This window comes from Physeter macrocephalus, chromosome 8 (genome assembly GCF_002837175.3).
Source record: "Physeter macrocephalus isolate SW-GA chromosome 8, ASM283717v5, whole genome shotgun sequence".
Taxonomy (NCBI): domain Eukaryota; kingdom Metazoa; phylum Chordata; class Mammalia; order Artiodactyla; family Physeteridae; genus Physeter; species Physeter macrocephalus.
This window is the reverse complement of record NC_041221.1, coordinates 46378399-46399236: the sequence shown is the minus strand read 5'-3', so window position 1 is coordinate 46399236 and position 20838 is coordinate 46378399. Positions and strand designations below refer to the sequence as shown.

The window sequence follows — 20838 nt, the reverse complement described above, 5'->3', positions numbered from 1 at the left end:
TAACACATTATATTCTAACATAACAAAAAGTTATAATTGATGAGTCTACATACATTTCAAAGGATTTCAACAATTATTTTAGTATAACCAAAGATGTAACATTTGAATTTTATCTTTTTTGAAACATAAAATGCACAGTTGTAATACCCAGACTACATATCTTATGACTTCGAAAATTTTAGCTAAAATATACATTTTTTACAGGTAAAAGCAAAGAAAAAAAAAAAAAGACATGATAAGTGTTGGCGAGAATGTGGGAAAATTAGAACCCTCATATGCTGCCGGTGGGGATGTAAATTACAAGTGCAATTACAAAACAGTCTGGCAGTTCTTCAACAGGTTAAGCAGAGTTACCGTATGACCCAGAAATTCCACTCCAAGGTATATACCCAAGAGAAATGAAAACATAGGCCCATGAACATCCACAGCAGCATTATTCATAAGAGCGCCCTGCCTGCAATGTAAAAAATCTCCCTAGTCCACCAACAGATGAATGGATAAATAAAATATGGGATGGCCAAACAATGAAATATTATTTGGCCATAAAAGGGAATGAAATACTAACACATGCCACAACAGGGATGAACCTTGAAAACATGAACCCTGAAAGAGACCAGTAACAAAGGACCATGTATTGTATGATTCCATTTATATGAAATGTCCCGAATAGACAGATCTATAAAGAAAGAAAGAAGACTGATGTTTGCCTAGGGCTAGAGGAATGGGGTAATTCGGGGGTGATGTCTAGGAAGTGTGGGGTGTTTGGGGGTTAGTAATAAAGTTCTAAAATGTATTGTGATGATGGATGCACAACTCCGTGAATACACTAAAAGCCATTGAATTATACACTTAATATGGGTAAACTGTATGCACGTGAATTATATTTCAATAAAACTGTTAAAAAATAAAAACCAAAAAAAAAAAAAAAAAAAAAACCATCTTGAAAATAAGATAAACCTAAGTCTACCAATACCAAGAAATAATTTTAGGGACTTCATATAAATAAAAGCCCCTCTCTTTCTATTGTAAAATAGATTTCTATCATTCCAAGGAACAAGGAACAAGGGGAAGTTAGTGGAAGAGGGCAAAGTCTGGCAACAAGGATGTCTCTAGCAGTTGAAAGTCTGATACACACTGCTATATATCCAAATATGCTTATGTGATTTATACAGCACTTTTCAGGCCCTTGACTTCACTTGGTAGGTGTTAAGTTAGTGTTCAGGTGTTTATTTAATGGGAAATTATATACTGACATTAGCCATCTTTCCATAGAATATCTGTTTTCTGCTACAATCAAATAATGATGCCACATGTCCAATTCAGAGGGAAAAAAATGAATAAAGTCAATAGATTGAATTCTTTCAATTTTAAGATTTTTCCCTATAAATTTTTCATAAGTGTTTCTTGCCTCTACTCATGTGAATACTGGCAAAAAAGGGGCTAAAAATTATGAAATATAATGCCTAAGTGATATTAGAAATTTTGAAATTGTCAGTCATGCTTAGATTTAATAGCTTATACTATTCATGGAAATATGCTTATAGTTTTGTTCTCATACTGACTAAGAGTCATGTTCTCTCACAGTAAATGTGTTCCTACATCATTTAATATGTAAACATTTTGAATGTACCCATGAGTGTTATTGTTATGAATTTCCAGTTTATCATTCTTAAATATGTTTAAGAACTACTATATTAATGTCTGGCTCTAAGCCTAAGCATGCCAAAGGAATGCTTTCAGCTATGTCATTAAGCACAGGTCCCAAGATAAGACTGCCAAATTATATTCTAAAATTTAAAAATACAGCAAGATTCCAGGACAGAAGCTACTAATGTTTCCATCTTTTTAAAAAAATAAATACTTAGCGTGTAGGTAGGGTATGCTGATATTAAGGATTTTATGGTATGTATCAATCTAGGAAAATTTTGCAATATTCTTTAGGAAAGTTAGTTTTAAAATAATGAAACTTCAGCTCTTAGCACAAACTCCTTTGAGAGCAGTGCATTCAAATTACAGGTTAAGGAGACATGATCTAGTTGAAAAACCTTAAAGTACAGAAAGAAATTCTACTTTTTAGAGTCAGAAGAACTTTGGAAAAAACAAACATGCAAAGCTATGTGTGCACATACACATACTCATATTGTGCTATAATGAAAAACTGTGTTCCCAAATTTCACAGCATCAACATTTTATTGCATTATCTCCTACTAGAGATGCATCATGCTCTCTGGAAGCATTGGTAAATAATGTAAAGCACTGGTAGAGAAGTTTATACCACAAACAGAAAGAAAGTAAAGAGCTTGGTTGGCAACACTTCCTTTAAGTGACTGACAGCTCTTGGTGTGTGTGTGTGGGGTGTGTGTGTGTGTGTGTGTGTAGAACATTAAAGAAACATGAAACAAGTTAAAATCATCTTAAAATATTATTCCTGTCTTATGTGTTCTTTGCTTTTAGAAACATAATGAAGTATCTCATATTTGCTTCAAAATAATACAGTGGTGGGAAGGAGTATAGGTGGGGGAGAGGGTCCGGGGGTATTATAGATGAGACAAGATTGTGTGTGTGTGTGTGTGTGTGTGTGTGTGTGTGTGTGTGTGTTTCCCCCACCAACAGCCCTGACAGGTCCTGGTAATATAAATGTCATCACAACAGGCTGGATCTAGGAGGCCTACAATCATCTTGCTATCATGCTCTTCTTACAGAACTCTTTCTAAATGATTAGCCAGGAGCTTCTTCTGACTTGTTTACTTGTCCCCAGCACCACAGAGCTCAGACACTGGCCTCCCTTCATCCAGTGCCCTGTGAGAGGAAACCCCCTTGGTAATTTAGGGGAAGTTTCTGAGGAAAACTCAGATAGAAACTCAAGTAATTGTTTAAAAAATTAAATAGAAAGACAGCAAAACCTATTTCCCCATATGAGGGAGTCCAGGAAACGGACATTTGAAAGCAGTACTAACTGATAATGTAGATGTTGCTGGGTTAGCAAAACAAGTGCAATTACGGGTAGTGCGCTGGCCTCCAGCCTGGGGATCCGGGGTTATTATAAAGATCTCCATGAAGAAGCTAAAAGGAAGATTATCTTGCCTAGAGAAATAAATCTGCACAAACATAAGGCTTGAGAACCTAGATTCTACCCAGACTCAAAAAAATCGGCTGGATCATTCCAGCAGATCAATCCTTCAGCAGAGAATACCGTCACCCCAAAGCCTTCTTTCTGCTTATCATGAAATACCCACTAAACACGGAACAGAGGGAAGATGGCATACTGTCCCCTGCAGACATACAACCCATGGCATTGCCACAGAAAGCCTTGTCTGGCTACAGAACCTTCTCTCTTTCTCTCTATCTCTGTGTCTGTCTCTTTCTGCTGGTAGAAACTCCAGCATCTTTTTACTTGGATTTATGGGACACACAGAAGTCTTCTGTAATGGAATGCAGGTTCCTAGTCATTCCCAAGGTGAGCAGTTCTCCTAGCAGAAGTCCATTCAAATCGAAGTCAATAGACTGGGTGTCTGTGTGTGTCCTTAAGCACAAATCTCCAGTCAGAATTCATCAGGATTCATCATTGCTCTACTGAGAACCATTATCATATCGGCAGAAGAAAAGCATCTCTTTCCAACACGGCCCACAGACCTGTAGTTCCACAGTAGTTTGAAAGAAATCACCAAATTGGAAATATAAGGGGGAAAAAAAATCTTATTTTTCTTAGAGAATAATTTAATTTTAAAAGAAGTTCAAAATTTTTCTTTCTTGTTAATTTTATTAAAGAAACTTTCAAAAATGTCTTACAAACCAGAACCGATCAAAACCACAGGCTACCTTGAAGCTGCTGAAATTCACAGATAAAAATTCCCAGGAATTCCCTGGCAGTCCAGTGGTTAAGACTCTGTGCTTTCACTGCTGAGGGCCTGGGTTCAATTCCTGGTTGGGTAACTAAGATCCTACAAGCCGTGTGGCCAAAAAAAAAAATCCCAACTCATAGAACCCTAAGCCTTCTGGAAAGTCAAATCTCACACAAAGCCTTGAGCCTGGGGCTTCTGATCTTTCAATTCAAGAACTGTTCCATTTTTACCACAAAAGTTTTTCCATAAACATTCAATTCCGAGGGGTTAGGTTACCACAGGCTGAACCCCTCTGAGCCAGTGGTTTGTTGCAGCTGATAGGACAGCTGACCCAACCCCAGCTGGTTTTAGCAGAGGATTGGTTCCTGGTGACTCTCCCTACCCAGCCACGTGACACCTGGAGCTCTGGGTTCAATTCTGGGAAAGCAATGGGATGCGGGGGAGGGCAACCCAGTTGGTAAGGGGCCTAGAAGGACTGGGCACATGAGAAGAACTGGGAGAGAAATTCTAGGCTGTGCTCAGATGCCCTCCTGAAACTGGCTGAAGAACTGTGCTCCATGGGGCACAAGTCACACCACTAGGTGGACCTCACAGGAGACAAGTGCAACTCAAGTTCGGGCCACCTAAGCATGAGACTTTCAGGAGGCAGCTGATGGCCATCTTCTGGGGTCCTGGAGAGGGGACTCCGTTCTGGGTGTCAGGATGCATCGCATCACCTCTCTCTGCCTTCCAACTTGGACAGCCTCAGTCTCCTGTCTCTCCTCCTGAAAGCTGAGTGGCTCTGCTCTGAAAGGGAAAGTTTCTGTGGCTGAAACCCTGTCAGGTGCCCCTTCCCTCTGACTTCCCATCTGTGAGGCTATGTTCCCCGGGGTTACTTTTGCTGGGAATGTCACGGGGCCCCCCCTCTGGCTCTTACCGCGTTTAATGGTGAGCCAGGTGTGAGGAAAGCAACAACAAGCTGCTGACTGGGGAGCCTGAAAACTGGAGACTCAGGAAGAGGGATGGCCTGATACTCAGTCCCTACTTTGTCCTCCACTGGGCTCTTCTTCCCTGGGTCACTGTTCCCGTGACGCTGCAATCGTGAGTCTATCTCCCAAGCAGACTCTGAACTCCTTTAGGTCAGGGGCCTTGTCTTCCTCATTTGGGGTCCTCGGGTCCTAGAAAAGTGGCTGGTATGTAAAAAAGCTCGACAAGTGCTTAGTGAATGAAATTGTCTGCGACAGAAAGGTAGACATTTTCTGGGACAGCTAGACTTAAATAAATTTGTCTACGCTTTACCAAAACTCAAATCCACTAAAAATAAATAAAAAGCATTTAATTTCCCAGGTTTCCTTTCTATAGGATGCAAAAAAGCCAGGTGATCTCTTTAGCCCTCAGATGGGTCTTCCCATTAGATCTGACAACCTCTCCCTCTAGATGTCTGTTATTTAGCCTCCCTTCCCATGTTTGTAAACAGATGGAGATAGAAAATAAAGCGGGGCCAACGGCTGGCTTCAAATGAGCTGGGCTGAAGCTGATTTCTCAGTGCCTTGTTTCCAGGCTGCCATGAAGTGTGTTCGAGTGTTGAGACAGACTCAGTTTGTCTAAGTTTTGATTAGCCGGGAAGGCTCCGCTTTCGGCATGTAAGCAGCACGTGGAATTTGCTGCCCTGTAGATTCCAGGGTGCCACACACTAGGGCTAAGTTTCTCAAGAAAGACTGGGCAGTTGTATAACCAATGATAATATTTAGAATTATGCAGCTGTGATAAGGTCATCCCATCCCTCACGGCAGGGCAAAAACCAATCCCTTCCGGTGGAGAGGAAGGAATTTTCCCGTGTTGTTACTCCATGACTCATGGTTTCTTTAATTTACCTTTGATAGGAAACTGATAGCTGTAAGGATCACAGACATATGAGACGTGAGGAATCTGGAGGCTTAGTTACATGCCCCTGAACTGAAGCTCTCTTCTTCTTCTAGAATTTTCACTTAAACAATGTGGACCAGGACAGCTCTCACTGCTGCTACTCTGACTGCCAATAGCTACCATTAATTGAGCACATACTGTGTGCCAGGCATAAATCCTCAGAACAGACCCACGACATAGCTACCATTAACACCTTTGTTTTACAGAGAATGAAAAGAAGGCCCAAAGAAACTCCTCCCCACCGGAGATGGATACTTTTTTTTCCCTCCTTCAATGAAATGTATGTGTGCGGGAAGAAAGGAAAGACATCTACAGTCCCTTTTCTTGTACATAAATGCCTGGGGTATTTCACAAAGGCCTCAGCTATATCCCTGAGCCATGACAATGAATAGTTTCAAATATTAAATTTTTCTTGTGTGATTTTGGCTCTCATTTTTGCAAGGCCTTCACAAACCTTTCACATGTCCAAATACTAAGAATTGCCTTGCTCATTTTTTGCCCTCTTGTGTTAAAGGAGATGACAAAATTTTATATTATTTTTATTGTAACTGTCATTTCTCTGACACTAAGGGCCATACTTTGAGGTACGCCATTTATTGTCTGTACTTTTATTTTTTCAGGTAAGAGAGCCTTTTGCTGAGTGTAGCTTGTTGGCTTCAACTACAGTTAAGTCCCACATTCCACTGAATTCATTGGTCTATAGATTTGGAAGATGTTTGTCAAAAGGGATGCATCCCCCTTCCAGAAAACTGGAGACACGGAAGATTCCTTTCGAGGTAAGTGATTGACAGGGAATGCACACTTAGAATGAGAAAAGAAGAGAGCACTAGTTTTCTGAAAAAATTCCAAAGTAAGGAGGAGGTGATAGTTACGTCTACACAGAGCAACCTGAAATGGAGTTTCATTATTATCTGGTGAATTTAATCAGGGTTAAGTCAGCCACGCCAACTCGTAATTCTGGCATGAAATATCTAGTCTGGCTGCCTATCTTGACCAAATCAATAGAAATTGGTGCCAACCCCCTATTTTATTGTGAGGTATGTTGGCATACAGGTATTCTTCTTGTTCAAAAAAAATAGGTACTTGAGTACAAATCTAGCCATTAGGCTTTCTCCAGCTTCTCTCTGGCAGCTTCTGGAATGCTAATACACACCAAGGATGTTTGGAAGGATTGAAATTTCAAATTCAGAAAAAGGAGAACACGGCTTCCAGGGGGTCTAGTGCCACAATTCACCAACAGGGATGTTCCAACTATGAAAACCTAACTTAAATGTCTCAGAGTTTAAATGTGATTGAATGTACAGAACCTTCTAAAACAAAATGCCAAATGGAAGTAATGCAATAAGGGTTTCATGCATTTCAGCTTCTGTCTGCACAGACCCTGGGACTTTTGAACTTAAAAGACTGCTGAGCTCTCGTGTTCCTGTCGGGTGCAGAAAAGGCCAATGTGGGTAGGACACAACATGGTAATACCCGGAGGGTGGAGGAGAAGTTTTCCAGCAGTTATTTGTTTAGTAGACAATAAATGTGGTGTTCAGTATCTGATTCCATGTTGAGTTAAGCTTTGATATGGAACTGCCAACAGTGGAATGAGGCAACATATGAAACCCAGCAATAGCCTGATGGGTGCACAAATCTATCAGTGCATTTCTTATAATTAATAGCACTGACACTGAAACCTGAGTTCCAATATTGGTCGCCCAAGGGTTGGATTGAGCCTGCAGATGTGCTTTGTTTGGCTGGCTCTGTTTTTGTTCTGTTAATTATGTCAATGTTTGAAAATCTAGGTTCTTATCAACTTTTGGATTTCTGGATTCTTTTGAAAAATTGGAAGATTTGGCCCTTGTTGACACATGGCAACAATTGGCCGGAGCTGATGGTTTGCAGGTCACAATCTTGCCTCCCTTTGTCTATGCTATTCTGCAGCGGGTCACTCTCCATTGATCATCACATTCACCCCTGCTGCCTCTCCTGTCAAAGAGAAATATTTCTCTGTATCCATGACTCTATTAAGTAGGAAAACAAAAAGTAGCCTGAAAGGGCAGCTTCATATATATACATTGCCCGCTTGGCCACTGGAGGCATCTGAGTTTGCTTTTCCATTCTAAAACAGTGGACCCGGACTTTGTTCTCTCCCAACACATTCTCCAATAATGCTTCCCAACACGCACAGGGATCCTCTGGGGTGTGTGTACTTTGCAAAAGTCCCCCCACCTCCTCATTCACACTGAGTCACACCCTGCTTTGGTTTAGAATCCCTGTACTTAAAACCATGAAAGAAATTCTTATTGAATCTTTCACTCATTCCAGTTGATCATGAATATCTAAATTACCATGTAGCTTGGAAATTATTCCTTTGAGACCAACACCTTAAAAAGATCTTTGGCAAAAGCTAAAGTAAGCCCCTTCTCTTAACAGTCCTGGAAAAGAGCTGACACTCTTTTAATGGTCCCTAGTGGCAGCATTCCCAACTTGCAATTAGGTTACATTTTAAAAGTTCATTTTATACTGGTTGTTCGCAGCTTACAACTCCTTTCTCTTTAACACCAATATTATAAATGTTGATAATTTCTCCAAGGTTTACGCACAATTTCTTTTTAACCATGCAGAGGGATTGCATCATAGTGGGTTTTTTTTTTCCCAGAAAAATTACTCAACGAGAGCTCTTATTCCTTCAACAAAGTTGATGTATTAAGTATTAGAAAATACCAGGAAATTCCACTTCAAATAACCGTTAACTAGGATTGTTACTAAAGGGAGCTAATATTTTCTCTAGTTGTACCGAACGAGGGCTTTCCTCTTATAAAACCCACTGCAGCACAGTGGGACTTTTCGCACAATTACCAGAAAGCAGAAACCTCTAAACACTGTCCTCACCCTTGAAGAGACAGTATAAAGGAACCCAAAACCCCACAGTTTGCATGCAGGAAAACTGCAGGTACTCAATTCAGAGTCCAGCCAGTAGGGATGGTGGGAAGGGACTCCCTGTACCATTAAACAAAATAGTGGATGTGAGTTCTGTCCCCTAAGTGCCTCTGCAAGAACTTGTTTCCCAGGAAAATGGCAGCACATGGATAATGAGGATGTTCCCTCACGTCAGCATGAATTTAGCTTCTGTGATAAGAATTGTGGCCACTATGATTACCTCTGGTCAGCAATGGGCCAGGCCAGTTTCAAAAACAAGTGCCCCAAATCATCCTGTCTACTTGATTGTTTTATGGGCAATTCATCCTCCAATGGAAGCTTTATGTACATGCAATCACTTGTTTGAAGACCTGAACAAGTAGAAGCCAGCAGAGATCTGCAAGGCGCTGAAAAAAAAACAAACTGACATAGTTTCTGTCCAAGTAATGGCCAGCCCTCCAAGGCATAGAGCAGTCAGAATCTTGCCCCAAGACTTTTGAGTTGTTCTATGTTGTTCTTATTACACAGAGATCTTGAAAGGCGATTATAAATATCCTTGAGAACTCCCTGGGCGGGGGGGGGGAAGATGCTCGGAGCCAGCTCACAGAATGATCTGCCTAAGGGTGGGCAGTAAGCCAAGGATGGAAGAGAAAACAGGGCCAGTAATACCTGAGTTCTGGGTTTTAGCTACAAACTCAGTAACCATCCTGCTGGGGCAGTGTCTATGGACATTCCTTCTCCAAGTCAGAGATGTGCTGTGGGGAAAGAGAAGAGTGGGCAAGGAGGAATGTACAGCAACATTTTTTTAAAACTTCTTGGTTCTGTTTGTATTCTCCAATCACAGGTACCAGTGACTCTTCAACCATTTCCCATGCAGGCGTAAATCGTTATTTCGCGTTCATAGAAAATAAGAATCCTATCCTGCAAAGCTTCCATGCCTTGAAAATCCAAGTGTCAACTGACAAAATATCTGGATGGGGAAAATCTCCCACCCCCTCCCCATTCTCCCACCAGCGTAAAAGGCAACGGGGGTGGGGGACAATGGAGAAGGGAACGAAATCATGCGGGTTCACCAGGAAAAGATACAGTGTTGGTGGCAGCAGAGTTGGTGAGTGTGTTGTGGGCATTACCTCTTGATGAGGCTTCCAAGAAGGCTCCCGCTCAAGTCGTGGTGGCTCTGAGAACAAGCATTCTTGCATCAATAGCTAATAGGCTGTCCAACCAGATGTTATCTGGGTGGGATAAGAGGGTGAGAAAACAGACCTGTTGTACGCTGTTGTCAACTACATCGCTGTGGGCAGAGAAGGCTGGTTGTGTAGTGTTTAGCAGTGCGCCTCTTTTGTAGTGAGGCAGACCAGATTACGTGGCGGTTCAAATCCGTTTCCTCTTGTGATTGGTAAAATACGAGAGTTATAATCATTCATGCATTACTAAAGCCTCCTTTCCATCATTTTGAAGGGACTTTTATTTTCTAGAACAGAGCATGCATCCAGCAGAAACCTAAAGCGTTTGTTTTTCTAAGCGATCTTTTGCAATAAGCACACATGAACAAAACAAAACAAAACTGCATAGGGTACCTGTGACAAGACTGGAGATGATTAGTGGTAACACCAGCATCTGTAACATCCTCATCAGAAGTTCCCCGGGAAAGGAGAAGTATTTGACTTCCCGGTAGCTCATTTTGTATGGTCGGAGGGTAAATCCAAGGATTGTACCTGCAGGAGAAAAAAACAAAACAAAACAAAGAAGAAAAGTTGAGTCTTTTTTGAAACTGTAACAATCGTAGAAAAATAAGCAAGCATTTGGCTGATTATCACTCTTGTCTAACGACACTCGATTTATTTAAGCAGCAAATATTTGTGCAGCTTTGGAGCAAGGGGTGTGCCTATCTTTTCAATCGTAGTCTGGAAGGGTCTGGCTGAATTCAGAGCTTTGAGTAGAACTTAGAGAAAAAATGTTCCTGGTCCAAGCAAATGAAAAATTTCTTTGTCTAACTTGCATGCAGGGGAACCAATTTTGACATGGCCCAGGACACAGTCATAAAGATTGGGGCATATCTAGGAAACAAATCACGTATCCACACACAAGGCAATATAGGAAAAAAAAAAAGGTTTATTATAATGAAGTTCTTTTCTAACAACAGATGTTAGAACTGCTGGCATAACCACTTATAAAGGGTAGTGTGATTTTATTTTTTACAATTAAAAAAAACCTCCTCTTGTTCACACTGTTAATCCATTTTCATCATCTCCCTGTCTACACACCACACTTTCTGTCTACATGGTCCCGATATTGCCTTGGCAACTATATTGTACAGACTTGCTAGTTGCTGGCAAAAGAAGACTACAAAATTAGCAGAGACTTTTTCCAAGAGTTTTCCCTGAAAACTTAGGGGATAATAAGGGAAAGAGAAAGCAATTTTCCCCTTAATTTGATTCTGCTCCTGGAACTTTTTTGTGGCCTCTCCCGTTGCAGAGCACAGACTCCGGACGCGCAGGCTCAGCGGCCATGACTCATGGGTCCAGCCGCTCCGCGGCATGTGGGATCTTCCCGGACCGGGGCACGAACCCGCGTCCCCTGCATCGGCAGGCGGACTCTCAACAGCTGCGCCACCAGGGAAGCCCCTGCTCCTGGAACTTTAAAAAATATTTAAATGATAACTCTATAGGTAAATCAAATTATGCATGGTACCTTTGGAAATGTTCAGAAATTAACAGATGTACTGAATAGTTTACTCCTTCTCCCCTTTCCCTAATAAACTTTCTTTGCCCCGCCAAATTTGCTTATTCCATTATTGTAAATATTTTCAAAAATTTTACTAAACCATGTGAGTTATAGAGAAGTACTGAGTAGTCTAGAGGCTAGAGGTTGGGGGAGGAGAGAGAATACTATGTAGACACAAGTTTTTCCAAAGGAAGCAAGCAGTCCTTTAGGGAAACTGAACCATCCTAACTTCTTATGAAATGAGACACAAAGTTCATTTCAATTGTTACTGCAACTCCAATTTCAATTCTTGGATTCCAACAACATGAACTATCCATTCTTTGATTACATACCGTGATATCCCAATTACGAGTTAAATTTACATGACTAGAAAATCCAGCTGACCCTGTTTTCAAGACCTTCAGAAAAATATTTATTGCTCTTTCCCAATGTAACAGTAATATGTTCGGGAGAGAAAAGTTGATTTGGAAAATGTAGAAAAGAGGAAGCAAACGCCTGCTTTTATTGGTTCTACCATTTAAATAGCAAATAGCTAATATTGACTGAGCTCTTTCTATTTGCCAGGCATTGTTGTTAGTGCTTTACCTGTATTCGTATCAATATATTTAATCCTCACAAAATTCCCAGGACATAGGTACTAATTTACCACCAATTTACTGATGGAGAAATCTAATCATAGTGAAGTTAAAACATGCCCAATTTCAACAACTCTTCCATATCAAAGTCAAATAGCCGTCCATTCAAGCGGCAGAGCTGGGATTTAAACCCAGGCAGTTTGGACTCAGATCTCACATTCTTGACTACTTTTCATACTTCCTGTCTCTTCAGGAGAGCAAAGACAGCTACTGTTAGTGCTTCCCTGAGCTTCTTTCCAGAATGTTCTCTCACAGAGTTAAATACACGGAGATCACGCAGACTATACTTTTCCATATATAGTCACCATAAACATCATTTTGAAGCCTCATGAGAGCAGATCCAGTGATTGTATCAAAATTTACTTACTACCCTTTTTGTTGTTGAACACTTGGTTGTTTCGCAGTTTTTACTTTTATGAAAAACACCATTATGAATATATGAAGGCTGGTTTTTACCTAGGAATATTTTGTTTAGTGTAGTTCAGGGAAAGGGAACCAGCGCATTAAAGAATCTGGTTACCAGCTGGGGGGAGGAGAGAAATAAGTGAGGGAGATTAAGAGGTATAAGCTTGCAGTTATAGAATAAATGAGTCATGGGTATGAAATGTACAGTGTGGGGAATATAGGCAATAATTATGTAATATCTTTGTAGAATGACAAATGGTAACTAGACTTATCATGAAGATCATTTGGAAATGTATAGAAACATGGAATCACTATGTTGTACACCAGGAACTAACATAGTGTTGTAGGTCAATTATACTTCAAAAACGAACAAACAAACTCATAGAGATCAGAATTGTGGTTACAAGAGGGGGTGTGTGTGGGGAAAGGAATTGGATAAGGCAGTCAAAAGGTATAAACTTCCAGTTATAAGACAAATAAGTACTAGGGATGTAACGGACAACATGACAAATTAACACTGCTGTACGTTGTATATGAAAGTTGTTGGGAATTCCCTGGTGGTCCAGTGGTTAGGACTCCGTGTTTCCACTGCAGGGGGCATGGGTTCAATCCCTGGTCGACGGACTTTCACTAAACTTTTTGTGATAATCATTTCATGATGTATGCAAGTCAAATCATTATGCTGTACATGTTTGTGTGTGTGTGTGTGTGTGTGTGTGTGTGTGTTGTGGTTTTTTTTTTTTTTTGCCGAGCTGCAAGACTTGCAGGATCTTGTTAGGACTCCGTGTTTCCACTGCAGGGGGCATGGGTTCAATCCCTGGTCGACGGACTTTCACTAAACTTTTTGTGATAATCATTTCATGATGTATGCAAGTCAAATCATTATGCTGTACATGTTTGTGTGTGTGTGTGTGTGTGTGTGTGTGTGTGTGTTGTGGTTTTTTTTTTTTTTTGGCCGAGCTGCAAGACTTGCAGGATCTTTGTTCCTAGACCAGGGATTGAACCCGGGCCCTCAGCAGTGAAAGCTCAGAGTCCTAACCACTGGGCTGCCAGGGAATTCCCATGCCGTACATCTTAAACTTATATGGTGCTATATGTCAATTACACCTCAATAAAACTGGAAGAAAAAAAAATAAAGCATATGACTACCTCAATTCATGCTATCAAATTGCTTTCCCAATGGATTGGCCCAGCAGTTTAATACCCCTTAGTGAATGAGAAGGCTTTATTTCCCATACCTCTAGGAATGGAATATTATCATAAAAACTTGTTAAAAGAAGCAGAGTTTTTGAATGAGTAAATAGTCTGTATATTTGTTTTCTTTTGAATTTACTTAATATCTAATGATGTTGACCATTCCTCCTCATTGTATTTTCACCAGTCACTTACTAAATCCTGATTAAGAGTTTACGTATGTGTGTGTATATTTGGTATAGATTCTTTATATAATAGAGAGAATTACCCTTTGCCTATGTTTAAAATAATATTTGCTACAGTTTTTTTCTGATTTGCTTGCCATATATTATTACTTAAAATATACAGGTGTTCTACAAATATTGTCTACACATCTTTTTTATTAAGTGATTTCTTCAAGAGTTATAAACTTTAATTTCCCTCACCCTCCCAAGTTTGAGAAATCTTTAATACACTTTTCCTTTTTCGATCGTTTGCTTGGTTTTAAAATCTTAAATCTCTAATCTCCCTGGAACTCGGTTTGGGGTAAGGTATTTAATTTCCATTTTCAGTGTGCATTATTCAATACAACAGTATTAACAGCACATAGGAATTATAAAAAGCTCTGGTTATATCTGGTTCTTTCCTACTTGTTCATATAAAGGTCAAGTTACTAAAATCTGTGCTTTATCTTATAATAAGTATGCAAGTAATAAAATAAATATAAAGTTTACTTCCAATCAAATGTATTTTCACTGGTATTGGTTATGTTTTGTGACTTTTATTTACATGCATTTAAACGTTTGTCATTCAGTTATTACAAAAAGTATGCACAGTAAGCCCAAGAAACTCATTTTGGTCTTCTGGAATTTGACCATACCAAGCTAGTAGGAATTTTAGATATCCTTCAAATAACAATTTAAGAACAAGCTTGGTTTTACAAGACCCTTTCTAAATACATTTTTAGAAATGTATTTACTCACGTACAACAATATTTTCAAGGGTGGGTAGGATCCTGCCTAGTCCAGAAATACCCATTTAAATTATAATCCAGAAAAAATTGGTAAAATAGCTGCTCTACTAATGATACAGGTTCTAGGGGCAAGAGACAAGCCAGTGTAGATGAAAGAAGGGACTATTCTTTCTAAATACTAGGTGCATTTGATCCCTTTTCCCAGAGTTCGGCCTTTGCCAACATTGACTCTACTCCCCTGTCTGCAAGTTCACCAGCTGTATGCAGCCTCTTTCCCTCCCTGAGTGCTCCTCGCACCTTCCCTTCCCTTCCCCCGCCAAACCCCACATTTACTTCGTGCAACCAATTTTCATCTAGATGTTAGGAGGGAAAGCAAGCCAGCTCAGTGAATGAATTCTGGGCAATACATGAATGACAAAGTCTCTTAACTCTCCAATATGCCAAAAAGATGTCTAACAGAGCAACAGAAAGACAGTCAAGGAGGCAAAGTCTCAAGAGGTGGTGAAATTTTTCATCTGTCTCCTTCCAGTCAAGCTGGTCTTGCTTGGAAGTGTAGTCCTGGCATCTACCCTAGAATGTCTCTGTCTCTTTACCGTCTCCAATACGGAAACCACATTTTCTAAAAGCTCTTCTTTATAGTAGGAACTGCAGAAAGATGACATCACTTATTCATAAGGGATAGTTTTAAGTCAAGTGCTTTGAAGAGAGGAGTTGTTTAGAGTGATAGCACATTGCAAATACACTTTGAATCAGTTTTGCCCCTGACTGTGCTTTGGTCTATTTATTGTCTCTGGGTTTATCAAGTGAGCCATTTCTACTCTTAGAAAAGATTATGTGGGGAAGGGCAATTTTTATTGAGCTCTCACCATGTGTTAATAATGGTGGTGTGATCCTCATCACAACTTTATGAGACAGGTATTATCATATCTATTTTAAAGATGAATATCCTGATGCTCAGAAGTTAGTTAACTTGCACAAGTTTACAGAGCTAGTAAGTGGTTGACCTGGGGGCTTCCAAACAAAAGCCAGTGCTCTTTCTACTAGCTCGCTTGAAGACAGTTCTCAAATGCACCTGGCCTCTGGGTCTTCAGCATCTCTAACCCCCCAAATTGTAGACGCACTTGAGTACTAACCTTGGATCTGCTAGAGATGTCCCAGAGGCACCTTCGGAACCTTCCACAGGTCCTCTTACTTTTTGAGGATCCCACAATATGGTTTTTAGTATCAAGTCACTGTTTAAAATGGTTACACCAAGTCCCTTTTCATGGAATGATTTAACTAAATGTATATAGAATTTATTAATTAAAGTAGCCTACCTTTTCCCTCCAGTGCACACATTTTAATCCTTGGAAACCATCAGTAACAAAGGTGGGAAAGACATTAAATGAAAACATGCTTCAGGTTCTCATGCTTAATGACAACAGCTAACAGTCTTCAACACATGCAAGATGCCAAGTTCTCACAAGCACAGATGCCATGGAGGCCAGGACTAGTACTACCCATACCTCACAGATGGAGAACAGTCACTGACAGAGTAGGTAAACTGCCAAAACCACAAACCTGTATAGGTTGGAGCCATAGTCAGCGTAGAGAGCGGTCAAGCTCTTCTCAAGGTCAGCTGAGTGGCTGAGGTGGGCTTCATACCCAGCTCCAGGGCCCAGACCCTCACCCACTATGCTGTACTCATGGCCTTTCAGTAGACATGGTACGAATTTAAAGAGCCTAAGTTAGTAGACAATATATATATATATTTTTTGCGGTACGCGGGCCTCTCACTGCTGTGGCCTCTCCCGTTGCGGAGCACAGGCTCCGGACGCGCAGGCCCAGCGGCCGTGGCTCACGGGCCCAGCCGCTCCGCGACGCGCAGGCCCAGCGGCCATGGCTCACGGGCCCAGCCGCCCCGCGGCATGTGGGATCTTCCCGGACCGGGGCACGAACCCGTGTCCCCTGCATCGGCAGGCGGACTCTCAACCACTGCGCCACCAGGGAAGCCGTAGTACACAATATTTTATCTACATGTTCATTCTCTTTTGAATTAGGTTAACTAAATATAGAGCTGAAGTTGAGGAAAGATTTTGTTGATTTTACTTAATGAAGTCCACATTTAGCTTTTTTTCAGTTCATTTGTTAAATGAATAAACAAAAGCCATTGTTTTCTTCAGCTTTCTGCTGGGACAGACAGCGTTAGAGGTGAAGCCAGTGTGCTGAGGTCAGCCAGCTATCAGCATCAAGTCAAGAGGAGATGCTCTGCATATGCAAAGATGGCTTTTCTGGGTAAGCAATTCAGGTTTCTGATTACACAGCCCAGCAGCGAAAAGAGTCTTCCCTGAAAACAAGTTCTCACAGCCTGATACATAGGCTTCTCAGAGCCCTCTCCACTTTGCCCTTACGACCAGTTAGAGGGAGAGGGGTGGAGGGAAGCCTTCTTCCCTTCAGTAAAGCAACTCACTGCCTCTGAAGAGCTGAGTTCCATTAGTGGGCACTTATTTAAGCACACTGATTGATATTCCCAGAACTAATAAAAACTTGTATGGCTACCAGATCTTTAGTGCAAAAGAACAGATCCTTTATTATTGATTACTCTGCAAAAATAACCATCAAAACCAGAAGAACTTCCTAACAGGATTTTTTAGATCCGAAGCAAACTTTGCAAAGTTGGCATCTTGGTGACATTATGTAATACATAGATGTCACGAGCAATATCAAAATTGTTCACTCTCAGCCAACAATCTCATAGGATTCTTATTTTGGTATTTTAACAAGATTTCTAGAATCTAGGAAATATCTTAACAAAAATGTTTACGGTGATCAAAATTAACTGTCCTTGTTGAATGCTACAAACAAAGATGCATTTTTTCAACATACTTTTTTCTCCCCTAATATGGAAAGCTCAAGAAAAGACTCCTTCCGGGGTTCACTGTTTCTCCCTGGGGAGTCTATACAACAAATACTTCTTTGGAAGATTAAATATCACTTCACTTTCTAAACTAAGACACAATGTGCACCCTGGAGCCTCAGAAAGAACGCATACCTGGTTCACTTTTGAAGGCCAGACATTCACAAGTTAAAGCTAAAGACCTGTTTTAAGAATTTGGTTCATATCTAATCTGAAAAAAATTATTGAAAATATTAAGAAGCCAGAAAATATTTAAGAGTAAAAGAATGAAGCACAATCTGAAGTAAACTTTAGACCAAATCACTCACTTTAACTTTTGGTGGATGTTGGCGTTTGAAATAGTAAAGTTTTACTAACGTTCCTGCCCTATCTCCAGACTCTGTCACCCAGATTGGCAGACCAAAGCCTTCTAGAATTATTATTCACAATGCAAAATTCTCCAGGAAAAGAGACAATGACCCCCAAAGAGCTCAGATATCAAAAGAGAATCTGAAAGTGATAGTGGCATTGATCTTGAGATGAAGACCTCACATTCTGAGGCCAGCTATAAGAAAACTACCAAAGGCCCACCCAAGGTGAGCTAACTAGCTCTTCTAGCATTTACATTGCAAACCAGTCAAAGCCCATTCAAACTCCTACCGGGAAAAAGCTTGGCCTTTAGATCTTCAGCCAGAAAGGAGACCATGCTGTCTGCTTGAATGCAAGATGGCTCAAGGATATAATAGTATCAAATATTATTGTTGATAGCGCACCACTGGTTTTATGTGACAAAATACTATTCTTTCCCAGCTAGGGTCTTTTCATTTTTGTAGTAAAAAACCAAACACACAAACAAAAAACTAGCACTACTGTGCCTCAAGTTTACAACAATCTAATGTATGATGTAATAAAATCACAAGAGTGGCATCCATTGCCTTTGCCATATTCTATTGGTTAAAAGCAAGGTCACAGTTTCCACCACACCAACAAGTGAGCGGCACAGGATGATTAGGGCTTTGTCTGACCTGCACAGTCTCTAGGCCTGGCCCCCAGCTGCTGTTGAATAGTTTCCCGAGCAGAGGAATCGCTTAGTTGCACCGTGAATCCGATTCCCTACTGCACTCCAAACTGTGATTTCTCTCATGATTTGGGAAACTGGTTCTTGACTGAACTATGATTTTTCATATGCTTAGGTTTCTAGATTCACAAACTAGGAGTGATAGCTCTCGATTCCTAATTCTCTCACTAGGCAGGTTTTTTTGAGTATGAAAGACAGCAGGTGTGATGCTGTAGAAAGATCATAGTCTGGGCGTCAGAGATGAGGGTTCTGGGCCTGATGCTGCCAGTAAATTACGCTAGAAGATACTTCACTTAAATGACTGAATCTTCATAGCAAACCTACAGGACTTAATATCACCATCTTATAGAGGAAGAGACTGAGCCCTAGAAAAAAATAAGCCATCTGTCTAGGATTACATGGCCAGTAACTGATGTTGGCAAAATGGGGTTTCAAACTTAGATCTGCCTATTTCCACAGCTAATATCTTCAAGTCACATAATCTCTTTGCCCTCCCTGCCCGCTTCTTAATCTGAATAATGAGAGAAATAGATCAGAAAGGCAGTATCTATGATCTTCTTGAACTTTAATATTCTCTGCTACATATTCTGAGCATTATCTTAGCTGCTTTATATGCATTCATCTTGTTTTTTCTAATGAATTCTAAAGTCCTTGATAATGCATATGAAAGCTTGTAGTAAGTCATAAAATGCTTTATCAATTTGGCCATTACGGTTATTATGGCAGGTACTCAATAATTATTTGAGAGATCAAATAAAAGTTTCTATTTCAGAACTTGGCTAGATTGTGGCCCAATTTGGAGAAGTTAAAAGCCTGTCTCATGCCAGCCTGATGAAGCTGCTGGACGTAAAGTTCCATTAACTCATTTTTATAAAGTAGCCAAGGGCAAAATGGAGAATTTACCTGCCCAAGAGGTCTGCTGGTCCCTGGCCTTTTGTTTCAGCCCAAACTTCCAGGCATTTCCTGGTGAGAAGCTACTCTGTGTTTGAGGCAACCTTTCAACCCTCCCCCACTCCTCTGTTCCCACATCCTTCAGAGGCCCTGGCTTGGCTCATTCTTTTGTCCTTTGGTATTTCCTGTTGCTGGAGGTGGGAAATACCTGTTCCAGCCTTGTTCCACCAGTGGTGCCCAGATAACCAGCCGTGGGTGACTGATGACCAGGCAGGGTACAGACGCAGACTCAAATCTTCATGGCGTGCAGCACTGAGAGACAACTGAATCGGAAGAACCCTGGAGTTCTGAAAAGCCTGGTCCTTTCTTCTTAAAACTGCACTAACGTAGACTATGTGAAATGGTAATATAATTTATAAATAATCCTGCAGGTCTTTAAATGTCCAATCCACTGTCAGTTAAAAAAATCTATTTGAGAAATAGTAACTGAAATCACCAGAATCTGTTGCCTTCCTTTCTGGTTAATATATATAGTTGTGAGTAGAAACTGGAAATGAAATATATGTAAAAATTTCCAAGTTCTCCCCGTGCCTTTGCTGTGTGTCATATACTTGCCAGCCCACACAGACTTCAAAGTCCACTCATCTCTACCTGTGGCAGCAGCCCCATTGGGGCAAACTCTTCTAAATCTCACAATTTGGAACAGTAAATGACTACAACCTCTCTGGGGTACAAATTAGCTATACAAAATCACAAATGGGTATACCCTTAGTCTCAGCAATTTCACTTTTAGGGATGTATCCCACAGGTATACTTTACCAGGGTGAAATAACTTTTATCCCAAATTATTCATTATACCATTTGAAAAATGATATCAAAGGGTTGGAAACCACCTAAGTGTCCCATCAATGGGGAATTGCTTAAATAAAGTATGGTTCATGCAAACAATGCAGCCTCTAGAGAATGAGGTGGTTCTTTATGTGCTAGTAAGAAATGACACCCAAGGGATATTGTAAAGTGAAAAAAGCAAAGTATGAAGTGAGCTATATATACTATGGTACAACTTGTAAAAGGCAAAAAAAAAAAAAAAAAAAAATTAAATAAATATGAATTTATTTTTATGCTGATAAAATAACTCTAAAGTCACAGAAGAAACTGATAACAAAGCAAACTGGACCCCTGGGGGATCTGGGTGGGTGTGACACTTTCATTTCATTTCACTTTTGTTCTTTTTGATTTGGGGCAATGTAGATTTATTTATTTCATAAGTAAAATAACAAAATAAATACACACACAAAAATGGCCCACAATTAAAAACAAAACCTGACTGAATTCTATATTACATCTTTTCTGCTAAATGCCTGAATCTTTCTAAAAACTCACTCTGGGTCTGGGTTGGTTGGTCCTCAATCTGCTTTAACAATGAGTTTCCT

The 20838-nt window shown here is 40.3% G+C and overlaps 1 protein-coding gene across 2 annotated transcripts in view; it reads right to left on the bottom strand.

Annotated features, from left to right (window-relative positions):
- Positions 1–20838, bottom strand: part of SLC1A3 (solute carrier family 1 member 3) — a 74699-nt gene that overhangs the window by 41743 nt on the left and 12118 nt on the right. Inside the window, exon 3 of one of the 2 annotated variants that reach the window (XM_007103216.2) lies at positions 10229–10366. In XM_007103216.2, the coding sequence (XP_007103278.1) occupies positions 10229–10366 (138 nt within the window). Of the gene's footprint in view, positions 1–9781; positions 9872–10228; positions 10367–20838 lie in introns of those variants that run through there. The other variant, XM_007103217.3, reaches the window with a different exon arrangement.